Raw genomic sequence first — 16484 nt, 5'->3', positions numbered from 1 at the left:
TCTGGGTATTACGAAGGTTTTAATAGAGTGATGCATGTGATTAATTACATCGCCTTCATTTGCGCGCTGATACCAGGTTTGCTCCAAAACTCAAAAATGATTGATAAATGATCGAATGATTAAGTCAAAATGATTTACTGCTCGGATAACAGTTTGGTAATGAGTTACTTTTATAATAATTTACTAATACTATATTTTTTATTGAATATTGACTTTACTTTATTCTTTATTGATTTTATGCCGTTGTGTGATTGATAAATTTTAAACCTATATGACAATAATAATAATTAATAACTTGAATAAGAAATCAAAAGTAGCGTCTGTGAAGTTATTGGTGCGACACTATGAATTAAAAAAAAATACTAAGAGTTCTAGTTCTAATAGTACTTTTCGTAGTTCTTGATAAAAATTAATGAAGTTCCGCAACCCTTATATTAAAAAATCAAATTGAAAATATGTCATGCTAACTTCGCGAACCTAACACGATATACCCTCTCCTCTAAAATATTCGATAGTTTTGTTTGAGATCAATCTGTAACTTTTCAGATTGATATTTCATTAATTAATAATTTTTAATCCATTCTTAATATCCATGCACAGCACATAAGTGAAAACTTCGTGCTGAATATAATTGTCGAAAATTATTTAAAAAATAGTTAATGTGACCAAAACTCTTTAACATTAATTTTATAATGTACGTATAGAACTCTTGAAAATATTATTAGAAAATCATCAGCATGGCACATTTTTATTACTGGCGTGAATATAAAAATTGTAATAAATGTAACGGATGTCAATCTGAAGTTGATCTTTTAATTTGGTTTTAATAATTTAAACTAATATGTATAACTACTGTGAAACTTTCTCGCGCAATGATACATTTGCCATATACGTACACTGAATGCATTTCACCTCGAAGTTTAATTGTCATACTCGGCATTAAGCATTCAATAACTTAAGAACTCGAACCGCGTAGAAGTTTCAATTTCACGAGAGAAATGCGGAAAGAGAGATCAGAGAACATTCGTTACGAACTCGCGTCGCATTCTATCTTCATTAATGCCGTTCCTTGTTCACTTAATAATTCATATGTCTCTTCAGGCATGTGATACGACATGGTAATTATGTTCTAAGAGATTAAGCAGTAATGGACGTATGCGAACCTCTTGGATCGCCTCTTGCGATCCGTCGTGAATACGCAAAATTAATCTTCGCAGCGTAATTTAGATGCAGCAAGTATCATAGATACATACATTCTGGTTCACAAGTAGTATAAGACTGTTCGTGCCAGATGGCCGTAACTGGCTTGTAGAACGAGTAAAATATGGCTTGGCCTACAACGGAGAGTCGATTTATCGAAGTATCGCGACAAATAATTGACCGCGCTCTGTATGCTCCGATTAATTAACTTTCAGTACTTTGTCGTTCCAGCCGTGATTCTCAACATATCAGACATTTAATGGATATTTCCGATGTCGTCAAATGTTTCTATATATATCTCTTCTTTTTTTATTGGAAAAATTCATGTATCTCGCGCGATGGAATTTTCCTCGAGAATTTATAGAAGTTACGCTTTTTTTAGTGATGTTTTTTTATATTTATTAACTGTTTTTATATTCCTCTAAAAACTTGGAAGAATACATGATTAGTTGCATCCTACGCGTTTTCCCACGCCATTTTCCGATCGGAATAAAACGAAATTTTTTGAAATCATATTCGCAACAAATTTTCATGCGGTTCGATTAATTACTCTTCATATTTAACAAATAGGAATATTTGTTGATGTTATTTTGTCGGCTTATTTTATGGTCCATTAACGCATTACTGCATTTAAATAGGTAATTATTCTGAATGTTGTTAGATACAATTAATATTGTTGCACTGTTGTAATGTGTATTATTACGGTTATGTTTATTATGATTAGTTTTTAGAAATATTTCAAAATTTATTTTACGCGAAGAAAAGCCTTACTATGTTTTTAGCTTTATAAATTTTGATAGCGTTACATTTTATTTGGTTATTAAATTAAAAAGTACCAAATTTTATTTGATAACAAAAATAATGTAGAGCAAAATAATTAACTTTCTAATTCTGTTTTTGTGTAATTTGGCACTAATAGTTAACCTGTGCATTTCGCAGTCCATTAAAGCACAATGCTATATTTAAGTGTATTCAAATTAATTAATTTGGACATGATTTGTGTAATCGCAAAATATCGTGATAACAGCATGTTGCAATGCACCATCGTGTATATTATTAATTACTCGCGTTACTCAATCAATATCAATAGAACATTGATTGGTTGAGTATCCTTGAAACTTACGCAAACTGACTTAACTGTCGATGTAATCGTGAACTTGTCGATGTAATCGCATAGTCCGAGGAAAATGCCGACGTTGATATAACACATATATATAATCTTGCGACGATGCGAGAATTGCGAAGTTGACTTAACGCAGAAAGACTCTCACGTGGGCGATAAAATAACAAGCGCACGTCATAACTATTAAATGTCAGCGAAATGTTTTCAGCGTTTTCATCGAACGGTGCCGCTGAACAAACGTGTCGTTCTTGCATGATATGGTAACGACGTCGACAGTTTCCTCTGAGGTCGCTGAATTACGAAAGTCTCACTTTGAAATTCTATTGTGTGTCGCGTATACTTTGATTATATTCGTAGATTTACGAGGTTACTCGATAGTAGTCTTTGTTAAAACTTCGAGCAAAGAGACAAAGACCGCGGAGGTGTATCTTGACAAGAAATGTTAGCATACAAAATGCATGTCTATATAGAAGCTTTGCACATCTCGAAAATGTATACATCTGGTTGTATATACACACATGGTCTAAGTGGCTTGCGCAGTAGATAAGGAAAACGTGTAGGCAGACAGCGCTCTTACATGCGATCTTTGTTTTCGCATGAGATATTTTACCGTGAAATTTCTGTCAAAAACTTTCCTCCAAAAATCGCAATTCTGTTTGGAGAGTTGCACAAGAATCATCTTACATTTAGTGCGAAAAGTTTTTCGTGATTAGATTTCAAGCCACTTTTTATTTTAATCATGAGAAACGCATATCCACTGAATCCGAATTTCTGACTGAATTTCACCGGTAGATTTTATGAAATTGCTAAAAGATAGTTACTGAGAATTATTATGATCTTTCTAATTCAGATTATTTGTATCAAAGCGATGTAGAAGCTACGCTGTAATAAAATGCTAGAGACTGCAATAAAAGTATTCAATAATTTACGCGCTGCAGACTCATTTCAAAGATGTCCTATAAATTATATTTATGCGAAAATTTCCATAGGGATCCATTTACATAAAAACTACATAGAAATAATTTGTGAGATTGACATAACACAAGAAAAAAGACATCTTACTAGTATATTATATTTGTTTAACTTTTATATGGATATTACTAATGGAGTTAAATTATTACCCAATTAAAAATGTATCATTTCAGTTGTTAACAAAAATTATATTACTTTTTATTTATTAAATATATATGTATGTGACACACACAAAAAAAAAAACATCTCTCTTTCTCTCTCTCAATAAAGTTTTTATCGCAATTCTGCCGAATTTATCTGCCAGACATTGTATAAAATACAAACAAGTTTTATTCATCGTGTCGATTGCGTTCGACAAAACAATTAACGATATCGATCATTCATCCACGTTGACGATGGTTATATTTTCCGAATACATGTCCTTTCGTATTCGCGCGCCTTCGCATTTCTTGTTTAATTACAGAACATGTGAATAAACAGGTGTTTAATTTCCTAGTTATTATTCTGTTTTATTATAACTTTTGGTAAATAAATAATCATATAAACTGATACTCGTACGTTTTAATCGAAATACATGTATATGCATTATTTAAATTGAATTGCGTAATATATTTTTGTACGTTGTACTTGGTATGAAAGATTTTCTGTTATCGCGTATTGTTCATTTTCGCGACGTGCAATATCCGGCCGTAAATTAATCGCGATCAATAATAATATATGCACGTCCTATATAGAGAAGAGCGATGAGACACGCTCTTAACGGAACATCAAAATGCATGTCGTAGTTAAGGGTCGAGGAATTAAGGGGGTGTAATATAATGCATCAAACCGAACTGTGCACTTATCTGGGTCATCTTCCTGGTAGAAGCTATCCTGGCAGCGTATATTTACGAAGGATGTTCTAGGAAATCCCAATTGGGCATTTAATTGATTATTTAGGATGTAGTTAATTAGATGTATACATGTATTATATTAAACGTGTGGATAGTGCGCGCAATTACAAAAGAATGGCCTAACTCACAGAATTTGTTTTAAATTTTTGTATTTTTATTTTAAAATATTCTTTAATCATTTAAATTATATAATATCATTATATAATAACGTATTGAGATGACCTTTTATACGGTAATTTTAATTATCTCGATGTGTGCGATTTTTTATGTATTTTCAAAAGAAAAACAAAGCAATGAAATTTATATATTGTCGCGTTTTTTTAATTTTTAATTTTTGTTACGCGAATAATTTTCAAAGGATTTTTAAGTGTATTATGCATTATGCTAATGATGCGGGTTCATATTATAAAGTAAAACATTTTTTTTCATTGCAAAGATACAAAAAACCCAAAGTTTCTGTCAGACATTGCATTAATCGGAAATTAACAAGCTACTCAAAAGTAAAAGTCGTGCTTCTCATTTAATTAATATAATGAGTTATTTCAATATATTCTACAATATATAAAGTAACTCGTAACATATTTTTTATTTATTAAATATCTTATTTAGTATATTTCTTCCATAGAAAAGTATTCCATTCGAATTACTAATACACTGGAAAAAAATGTTATATTAACAAAAATTCTATTATAAAATGGACGAAACAGAATTACTGGTTATGTTATTAAATCTACCAAAGAATTCCTTTTAATACAACAAGCATCTTGTTTGCATAACAAATCAGTTGTTTGCGCAAACAAAATATTTGTTATACTAAAAGGAATTCTGACCGCAGATATTCAACCGCAGTAATTCTGTTTCGCCCATTTTTGAACAGAATATTTGTTATGCAACGACATTTTTTTTCCAGTGTAGCGATTCATATTAATTTATGCTAATGATTTTTTGTAAATATTTATAGAATATTTATCGATAACGAGATTGAGATATATGTATACTTGATGAATGATAACGATAAAAATTATATTGTGTGACAGGGGTAAGAGAATGTCACCGTGATGTTACACCGAAGCGCTTCGTCGCGGCGCCGACGAGCGTCGCCAAGCGTGGCTAACTCGAGCCAGCCGGTAGGGGTGTCTTCGACGATGCGAGGTCGACGTGCAAGCGTCGCTACCGAAAAGCCTCTCATTTTGCCAAGCAGCCCCGGCGAAGCGATGGAAAGACAGAGATCGCCGAGGGGTAGCATGGTCCCGAATATCGCTCTGGATACTGAGAGTGACTCCCCTGATGAGGTTAGTATTCACCCTCTTATATTTCTCTTTCTCTCGAATTCCTGTATAATTTCGTTATATACATAATTTCCTGCCGGTATTACATTGGTATACAGTAGACCCTGAATTTCGTCTTGATATATGTACATCTATAAGACGGAGGATTGTAAATTTAAAAGCTTATTTTCCCTGGGAAATTGTTTGAATATATATATATATAGTTATATATATAAGGGGCTGTGCCTGGATTTTTAAAACCGTCGGGAATAATTTGAGCAATTTAACTCGGCAAATATTTTTACTAGTGGTTATGTAGAGTGTAACTAATAAATGCAATCAATTGTGAGATTCTCAGTCGGCCGAATTTGCTTAAAAAATGCAGAAAATCGTTTTCCTATGTTTTTTATTTGTTTTCTCTCTCTCTCTCTCTCTTCGGGAAATGCTATATTATACGGAATATTCAATTATTGAGAGAATATGCGCGATTGTATGTTTAATGTAAGCGTACTCATTGATGAAACCAAATACAAGCTTTTTGTCACGCGTTTTCTATATCATTTTATCCACAAAATTTTGACGTCATGAAATTTTCACGGCAGATAGATTGCTATCACATGTTATTCATTAGCGGATGATTGGTACGCAATGTAGGTTTGCGTTTGAAAGCTACCGGTTGGCTTTACACTATGATCGTTAAAATGATTAAAATCCATTCAATTCAATCGAGCGTTTCGACATGTTTCGCGAGCATGTGGCTTTGCTTTCACAGATAAATTTGTCTCTCTGTTAATTAAACTAGATACATCGTGGAGATATGAATGATAATATTTATGCACACATCTTTAATATAATTTCGAATAAAAGCAAAAATCAATTAATGTAAATACATACTTAATGAGAAATTCATTTTGTGGAGAAACAAGCGACGAGTAAATTTACTTTCTTGTAATCTTCCCGACAAAGCTAATTTATGTAAAAATAAGAAAGCGAATTATATCGCGATCTTTCTGAATAAAAATTTAAAATGAAATTTAAAGTTGAAAATTGAGATTTTTCTGTTTCGATAACTTTCCGTGTTCCCTCTACTTTGTCAATAATGAAATAGATCGAAAAGACAGTGTGTTTTAGAATATCTCTACGATTTATTTCAGGGAATCAGTCGCAGAATTTTGCCAGATCTCGAACAGTATGGCGCCAGTCGCAACTCTCTGGTGCCCGAGGCAAGCCGCAGCCCACGAAATTCTCTGATACCTGACGATTACTGTAGAAGCCCGCGGGGTTCTCTCATACCGGATTCCAACAGGAGCCCGCGAAACAGTCTAGTACCCGATGTGGTGCGTTCACCGCGATGTAGCCTCACGCCGGAAGTAGCGTTAAGTCCGCGTCACTCGCTGGTGCCGGACTCGTCGCTCAGTCCCAGGAATTCGCTTGTACCGGACGTAACTTACAACCGAAGTCCGCGAAACAGCATAGCGATCGGCTCGTCTAGGATTTCTTTGCTACCGGAAAATGGTAACGCACTCGCGGCTGCTATCCGTAGCCCCAGGCACTCGTTGGTACCCGACTCGACGAGGAGTCCGCGCGGCAGCATGGCGAATCTGGATTTCGATCGAAGTCCGCGCGGCTCGATTTGTCCGGACGTGCACAGAATACCGAGAGCAAGTATCACGCCGATGGATGTAGATAGAAGTCCCCGCGGTTCGATAGCCTCCGAGTGCCTGAATCAGAGTCCCCGCGGTTCGATCGCACCAGATCCCAACAGATCGCCCAGAGGATCGATAGCGCCAGACCCCGCGAATCGGTCTCCGCGTGGATCGATATGTCCGGAGAGTAACAGGAGCCCGAGAGGATCGATCGTGCCGCACGATCAGACGAATCGGTCGCCTCGCGGCAGCATAGGTGTAAACGACGTTGATAGACATTCGAGGGGTTCTCTTGGAGCGATTAACGACGACGAGAGTAGAAGTCCCAGAGGGAGCATTGGGCCTGAAGGGATCGATAGGAGTCCTAGGGGGAGTCTCGGTGGGCATCAAGATAGAAGAGCGCCACGAGGCAACTTGGGTTTACAAGATCCTAGAAGAGCTTCTGCAGATCAAGGTAAACAAAATAAATATATATATATATATACCTATATATAAAATTCTTTTAAATATTTTTTATCATTCGAATACTTTATTAATTTTTGAATTTTTCGATTAATCTCTCTCTTTCTCTTCTATATATTTTCTGTTTTTCTAATCTATAAATAATTAATAAATAATTATTTTGATCTCTATAAATAATTAGAATTTCTATTATACTATAAGGAAGAAACTTCGAGTTGGGGCTGATTTTTTTCTATTACGGCACAATTAAATGCACAAAATTATGATGAGATTATTGAGGATTCGTTTCTCTGCATCACAACCGATGATGCGTAACTTTGATACGCAAACTACCGCGAATATGTGGTCCTTGGACATATTCAAACCGCAACGCTCTGTGTTCGAGTACTGAAATCAATGCATAACCTTCCTCACGAAATTATAGTGTCGTGGTGAAACGTAGCACAATGTGCGAGGAAACATTTGTGTTTGCTATAAATGCGGTTAGATATTCCCCCCAAATAATACGCTTACGAATATGTTAATCATACCATAGCAAAATTAAACAATTATCTATTTAATTAGCTCGAGAGAAATTATAGTTATAAGTAAAAAAATGTCGTTAAAATCCTGCAGCGAAATATTCTTGCGCAAAAGTACTTTTCTTTTTAATGTCATTAACAATCCTGCAGGATTATTAATGACGTTAAAAATAATAAACTTGCACGAGCCTTCATATTATATATATATTTCACAGCATATATATTTTATATATGTTTGAAATTGATAAATATTAAAAATCGATGCTTGTCAAATAGTGTACTGAGTAGAAGTATCCTGCTAATATGTAATATATGTAATAAGAAAAAATGGCATAAAAATATTCAAAATTTATAAAATTTCACGCGATTATTCCTCGCATTTAAGGATTGAAAATTTGCCTCAAGGTAGCATATCTCCTCCGGGATTGCAATAGCAATTTGACGCTCATTACTGTACAACTCGACGTCAGGTCTCCGGAGAGACCGATTAGGTTTCGTTCGTTTCACTTGGCAAGCCCGAGGCATATCGAATGCGATAGATGCGGATAATATATCTCGAGTGGCGGAAATTGATTGCCGAGCGATACATTCTTGCGCGTATACACTCTCAATTGCCATACGATGTCGTACACCCGATACTCTTTTCATAGATACGACAGCCATTCATGCTTCGAAATAGCACATCATGCAGAAATGGAAAGAACGATTTGTCAAGTAGTGTAAAATAATATCGTCAAGTTGAGAACAATCCGATAACATTCACAGAGCCGCTATTAAAAGCAACGCGCGCTTTTCTATTCTTTCCTTTAATTTTCTCTTTATACTTGGACAGTTAAATTTATAATAAATAAATTATAATAGGACAGGCTAATTTTGCCCGTCCAGTGAAATTTATTGCAATTTTCAGATGGATGAAAAATATTTTCAATCGACTTTCGATCGATAATATCATTGTATACACAATTATAAATATAGCATGATATTCTAAATTAGAAAAATTAGAGGATAACCTAGATAATATAAAAATAATTTTCGAGCAGATTAATTTTACCCCGTTTTGCCCTAATATTTTAAGATTAATTTATCAACTTTTTTAACAAAAATTCAATTTTTAGTGGTGATAATTGTATTAGTCGAATGAAGAGACACATTATATTTTTATCAAGATTATGAAATTAAATTTAAATATAATATTATAATTAGAGATCTAATGCTCTATTGATAGCTCAAAAACTTATATGTTTTTGATGTGGTAGTATTAAATTGTAAGTCTCGAAATTCAACTTAGGCAAACCTATGCAAACTGGTCTCTTATTTAATGTATGCACTTCAGCGTGTTAGAGTGTTTCGCGATTAACACTCGCACGAATGAAGCGATGGACACCGATTATAAATAATTGTGAAAAAAGAGGAAGGGCAGATAATAAGTAGACGATTATCCATTGTTCAATTTGATATTTCCACTATACACATTATATATTCGCGCGATTTTAAGACATTCGAGATATATGTTGATATTTAATTACAAAGAAGTTAATGACTATGTGGCTATTTAATTCGTAATATATTCAATTATATATATATATATATATATATATATATATATTAAATGAATAAAATAAACAATTAATAGACTCACCGGCCGATGCATTGTCGTTTCGCAATCAATCCCGCAATGTTGGAAGATATCCGCAACATATATCATAATACTTGAACTGACTCGAATTCGCGAAGCGACGAACGTCGAGTTTAAATAATCGCGAGTTGCCCGACCGCGTAATCCAATAGGTAGATCGAGACGTTCGTTCGTCGCTATTAAATTCGGCACTCCCGACTCGTCACAGATTTTATCACAGATCCGACACCTGCAATGTTAAAATATTTGAGACATTAGACTGTGCGAAATATACAACACGTGTTTTGCATATACATGATGACAATATGTACTTTGCAAGAATTATTCGTCGTTAATATTTTTGAAACAGATTGATAATTTCTGTATATTAAAACTTTTTTCATGTTACAAATTTTTTTGGCTATTTAATTTTTCACAATATTCAGTTAGATATATAAATAAATAAAATAAATAATTGATAGACTCACCAGTCGATGCATCATCGTCTCGCAATCAACCCTACAATGTTGGAAGATATCCGCGATACATATCACAAATTGTACGACGAACACTCAAACTGACACGACGAATTCGCGAAGCGACGAACGTCGAGTTTAAATGATCGCGAGTTGCCCGACCGCGTAATCCAATAGGCATAGATCGAGACGTTCGTTCGTCGCTATTAAATTCGACACTCCCGACTCGTCATAGATACATTCGCGAAGCGACGAACGTCGATTTTAAATAATCGCGAGTTGCCCGACCGCGTAATCCAATAGGTAGATCGAGACGTTCGTTCGTCGCTATTAAATTCGGCACTCCCGACTCGTCACAGATTTTATCACGGATCCAACATCTGCAATGTTAAAATATTCGATACATTAGACTGCGAAACATACAACACGTGTTTTGCATACACATGATGGTAATATGTATTTTGCAAGAATTATTCGTCGTTAATATTTTTGAAACAGATTGATAATTTTTGTATATTAAAACTTTTTTCATGTTACAAATTTTTTTGGCTATTTAATTTTTCACAATATTCAGTTAGATATATAAATATTAATAAATAAATAAAATAAATAATTGATAGACTCACCAGCCGATGCATCATCGTCTCGCAATCAACCCTACAATGTTGGAAGATATCTGCGATACATATCACAAATTGTACGACGAACACTCAAACTGACACGAATTCGCGAAGCGACGAACGTCGAGTTTAAATGATCGCGAGTTGCCCGACCGCGTAATCCAATAGGCATAGATCGAGACGTTCGTTCGTCGCTATTAAATTCGACACTCCCGACTCGTCATAGATACATTCGCGAAGCGACGAACGTCGATTTTAAATAATCGCGAGTTGCCCGACCGCGTAATCCAATAGGTAGATCGAGACGTTCGTTCGTCGCTATTAAATTCGGCACTCCCGACTCGTCACAGATTTTATCACGGATCCAACATCTGCAATGTTAAAATATTCGATACATTAGACTGTGAAACATACAACACGTGTTTTGCATACACATGATGGTAATATGTATTTTGCAAGAATTATTCGTCGTTAATATTTTTGAAACAGATTGATAATTTTTGTATATTAAAACTTTTTTCATGTTACAAATTTTTTTGGCTATTTAATTTTTCACAATATTCAGTTAGATATATAAATATTAATAAATAAATAAAATAAATAATTGATAGACTCACCAGCCGATGTATCATCGTCTAGCAATACCCTACAATGTTGGAAGATATCTGCGATACATATCACAAATTGTACGACGAAAACTCAAACTGACACGAATTCGCGAAGCGACGAACGTCGAGTTTAAATGATCGCGAGTTGCCCGACCGCGTAATCCAATAGGCATAGATCGAGACGTTCGTTCGTCGCTATTAAATTCGACACTCCCGACTCGTCATAGATACATTCGCGAAGCGACAAACGTCGATTTTAAATAATCGCGAGTTGCCCGACCGCGTAATCCAATAGGTAGATCGAGACGTTCGTTCGTCGCTATTAAATTCGGCACTCCCGACTCGTCACAGATTTTATCACAGATCCGACATCTGCAATGTTAAAATATTTGAGACATTAGACTATGCGAAATATACAAGACGTGTTTTGCATATACATGATGATAATATGTACTTTGCAAGAATTATTCGTCGTTAATATTTTTGAAACAGATTGATAATTTCTGTAAATTAAAACTTTTTTCATGGTACACATTTTTTTCGCTATTTAATTTTTCACAATATTCAGTTAGATATATAAATATTAATAAATGAATAAAATAAATAATTGATAGACTCACTAGCTGATGCATCATCGTCTCGCAATCAACCCTACAATGTTGGAAGATATCCGCGACACATATCACAAATTGTACGACGAACACTCAAACTGACACGAATTCGCGAAGCGACGAACGTCGAGTTTAAATGATCGCGAGTTGCCCGACCGCGTAATCCAATAGGCATAGATCGAGACGTTCGTTCGTCGCTATTAAATTCGACACTCCCGACTTGTCACAGATACATTCGCGAAGCGACGAACGTCGATTTTAAATTATCGCGAGTTGCACGACCGCGTAATCCAATAGGTAGATCGAAACGTTCGTTCGTCGCTATTAAATTCGGCACTCCCGACTCGTCACAGATTTTATCACGGATCCGACATCTGCAATGTTAAAATATTCGATACATTAGACTATGCGAAATATACAACACGTGTTTTGCATATACATGATGGTAATATGTATTTTGCAAAAATTATTCGTCGTTAATATTTTTGAAACAGATTGATAATTCTATATATTAAAACTTTTTTCATGTTACAAATTTTTTTGGCTATTTAATTTTTCACAATATTCAGTTAGATATATAAATATTAATAAATGAATAAAATAAATAATTGATAGACTCACCAGCCGATGCATCATCGTCTCGCAATCAACCCTACAATGTTGGAAGATATCCTCGACACATATCACAAATTGTACGACGAACACTCAAACTGACACGAATTCGCGAAGCGACGAACGTCGAGTTTAAATGATCGCGAGTTGCCCGACCGCATAATCCAATAGGCATAGATCGAGACGTTCGTTCGTCGCTATTAAATTCGACACTCCCGACTTGTCACAGATATATTCGCGAAGCGACGAACGTCGATTTTAAATAATCGCGAGTTGCCCGACCGCGTAATCCAATAGGTAGATCGAAACGTTCGTTCGTCGCTATTAAATTCGGCGCTCCCGACTCGTCACAGATTTTATCACGGATCCGACATCTGCAATGTTAAAATATTCGATACATTAGACTATGCGAAACATACAACACGTGTTTTGCATATACATGATGGTAATATGTATTTTGCAAGAATTATTCGTCGTTAATTTTTTTGGAACAGATTGATCATTTTTTTATATTAAAACTTTTTTTTGATGTTACAAATTTTTTTGATGCTGTAATAAAAGCGCGAAATCAAATACAAGGCAAATGAGGAGCATTTACTCCAGCGATAATTAACATCATATGTATGTACATTGATGTTTCGGTTGTGCAAATATTGCCTGATTTTGTCGCGCGTGCATAATGCTTATTAATGTTTAACAATTTCCAAATTAGCATCAGTCACGAAATCGAAAAATATATGTCTAATATATATTCGCACTTACCTACTTCGCACTGCGAAAAGAGATTGCGTGTGTCCATAATCGGCGAAATCGGCAGGGTGTTTCTCCTTGGATTTTCTGAAACAAAATACAAATGCAAATACTAAATGAATAATTCATTATAATATTTGATAATTTTGCAATTATTTTTCAAATGTTATATTTATTACAGTAATTCTTATTATATGCAAATATTATATAAAATGCTTCCTTACATTTCTATCGCTCAGAATTTACGTAATTTTATTCGTATAAGATCGATACGATACGAGATTGGCCTCTTTACTATAAGTTAGGTAGGCACAGGCGAAGTCGATAAATTTCGCGGCGAATTGCGAGGAACGGCGCAATAATCGAAATCTCTCCAGCAGATGGGATTCGTATTCTGTAAATTGAAAGCGCGGATTTATCGCACGAAGCAGCACGCATTACGCGGAAGCTTGTTGACAAAGATATCTCATCGTCTGAGTTTGCAGTACATGTAGTCTCTTTACAACAGGCGAAATTCGTACAGAACATGTGAGAGGAGAATATAAATTAGATCACATGCTAGCATTGTTAATTAGGGCATTGTCCAGAGTTCATAACTACGTACAGTTATCTAATATTCATTGTAATTACAAACACATCAAAACAAACAAAATCGGAAATTAATAGAGTAATAAAAAATTCAAACAAATATAAATAAAATTGTATTACAATCTTATCGATGTTATATTTAAAAAATATAAAATTTATGTAAAATTTTGCATAATTCAAGAAATTCAAAATACGTTACACATACCCAATTACAGAAAAGAAATTTGAAACCGATAGAAGATATAGACGTGGATACATTGTCAATAAGTTTGAAATGCGTGACTTGCTTTTGCAATTTCTTTATCTATGCAAGAGTATTTCTGCCGTACATAAATATAGCCGTAAATACAGGAAGAGAGAGAGACATCGCGCAAGATTAAGCGGAGCTTTGAAGGGATGTCGAGAAATTCAAATATTTGCGTCTGTCCAGGGAGCACGAGAAACCGAAGTTCCTCGCCTTATCGCCAAAGAGAAGTGAGCTCGGGAAGTGTCAGATCGGGCGGAAGCGGAGCCGCACAGGTCAATCTGGGATATGGGACAAACGCCTGGGCTGATTCCAGGCGAGCCAGCAGTTCCGTTTCGCAGGTAACTGTGCCTTCTTTTATATCGCGCTCATTGCCATTTTCCGATCTGCAATATTCGAGGAATTTTCTTTCCGCCGTTACGTTCCAGTTGCATTACCAATGCCGTGAAATGCAACTTGAAAGACGTGCCACTTTTCTGACTGAACAGATATGTATATACACGCGAATAATCTGACAGGATATCTTTGTTATGTATCATTCGTAGTGTAGTGATTACTACGACGACGTGAAACGAATGCAGACAAAAAAACTACGACACTTTTTCTCCGTTAACTCCGCTAACAAGGCAACTTTTCTAAACCACGAGTTGAGAGAAAGAAAGGATGAAAACTTTTTTCGGATACGGACTCTCCGAGTTTGATTCAACTTATTGTAATTGTATTATTTCAGTATGAGTATTATGCTATTATATCATTACAGAAAATATTATGTTATTATTACCGTTATATACATAGATATACATTACTATATCATTTTCCTTTTTTTATCCTTTAAAATTTTTTTTAATTCTCTTTATATAATCGCATTATTATATTACAATATAATAATACATTATTTTTAGAAAATATATTGCGTTTTGTCAAATATATTTTCACCGTATTAAAATTCGATTGAATGTAACGTGAACTCGTGTAGAGGCGTTATTTCCTGTTTTTTCCCTCGTCGCTTAACCTCTCGCGTTTATCTTCATAAAAATTTTAAAGTAATTTTCTTCGTTATTGCTTTAGAGACGTCGGCTTCGCAACTCTTTTCCATTTTTATTTTTATAAAATTCGTTTAAGTTTGATTACAAAAACAGAAAAATGTTGGAAACCTTGTAGAATAGATGTTATAAGAAAACAGACGACTTAATTACCCTGAGATTAGTACATTTTGAAGTGTCAAATTATAAAATCACACGTAATATATAACATACAAAGTTAATTAACTCTAATTAAAATATAGAAAAATACTTCCAATTCGTATATTACTATCTGTCAACGAAAAAGAAGGTCCTCTCTCTCTCTTAGAAAAATAACACGATCTAAAATTGCATTCCGGACTGGTTTCCGGTACAGACACAGGTTGGCACGATATGTTGCTACAATGCACGCGAGGTAGTAAGTAACGATACTACTACCGGTAGCTTCGTCACGATATATTCTCCACGCCTCTATTTCTCGAGCTTTGCCCTTTGCCCTTTTACTCGGAAAACCTTAATGAGTCCGAAAGAATTTATATTTCTTTGTACACTATCTTTCATTTCTGATTTTAAAGCAAAATAAATTATCAATATTGAAAATAAAAATGTACAGAGTGTATTCTAAATCTTTGATCAATTTCGAATTTTTATTCACATAATTGTATATGTATACATACATATATCGAAATTGATCAAAAAATTTAGGATACTCTATATATATTTATAAACTATAAATATATAAAATTTATTCGAGAAATAACCAATGACTGATGCATTTTAATTCGACAATAAATAACAGGATTCATCATAATAACATATTTATGATAAAGCTGATGTGCGAATGGTTGAAATTTGTTAAAAAATGCATGCTGCAATTTCGCGGTGTGAAAATTAAAGTGCGAAAATATGTGTGGGACATATCAAAGGTACGAGCGTACTCTGTTCGTGACAGCTTAAATTTCTCCTACACAGATCACATCCGCTGCTTATTTCCCGCGCGAAAACCCTGCTTGAGATGTGTGCATGCTAGCCGAGGACCTCTCAAAAGATCAATTTCGTACGATGTAGAGCGAGAATCGACGGTGAGAAATAAGAGACGTGTCAGCAGCCGTACGGCAAGGCTCTGCGCTCGTGCTTTTTACTATCGCTTATTGGATCCACCTTGTACGAGTGGTAAACGGAATATAAATTGATCCTTTGTATATACAAAATCTGCGCGACGTTTCGATTTTCGTCACCGATAAATAATTAAT

At 34.7% G+C, this 16484-nt stretch overlaps 1 protein-coding gene and 1 long non-coding RNA gene across 3 annotated transcripts in view; one reads left to right on the top strand and one right to left on the bottom strand.

The window, feature by feature from the left end:
• Positions 1-16484, top strand: part of LOC114932654 (uncharacterized) — a 44708-nt gene that overhangs the window by 9577 nt on the left and 18647 nt on the right. For both annotated transcript variants that reach the window (XM_029304958.2, XM_029304957.2), the window contains exons 2-4: positions 5226-5480; positions 6611-7556; positions 14396-14550. In XM_029304958.2, coding sequence (XP_029160791.1) covers positions 5247-5480; positions 6611-7556; positions 14396-14550 — 1335 coding nt within the window. In that variant the 5' untranslated portion in view covers positions 5226-5246. The remainder of the gene's footprint in view (positions 1-5225; positions 5481-6610; positions 7557-14395; positions 14551-16484) is intronic.
• LOC114932655 (uncharacterized) overlaps positions 9731-16484 on the bottom strand; it is a 67620-nt gene continuing 60866 nt past the window's right edge. Inside the window, exons 5-11 of the long non-coding RNA XR_003819940.2 lie at positions 13390-13464; positions 12637-13001; positions 12025-12389; positions 11414-11776; positions 10803-11167; positions 10189-10556; positions 9731-9950 (exon numbers count right to left, since the gene is read on the bottom strand). This is a non-coding gene — a long non-coding RNA (uncharacterized LOC114932655). The remainder of the gene's footprint in view (positions 9951-10188; positions 10557-10802; positions 11168-11413; positions 11777-12024; positions 12390-12636; positions 13002-13389; positions 13465-16484) is intronic.

Source organism: Nylanderia fulva, unplaced genomic scaffold (genome assembly GCF_048542155.1).
Source record: "Nylanderia fulva isolate GAGA-0341 unplaced genomic scaffold, ASM4854215v1 Scaffold22, whole genome shotgun sequence".
In the NCBI taxonomy this organism is placed as follows: Eukaryota; Metazoa; Arthropoda; class Insecta; order Hymenoptera; family Formicidae; genus Nylanderia; species Nylanderia fulva.
This window is presented reverse-complemented; position numbering and strand designations above follow the sequence as displayed.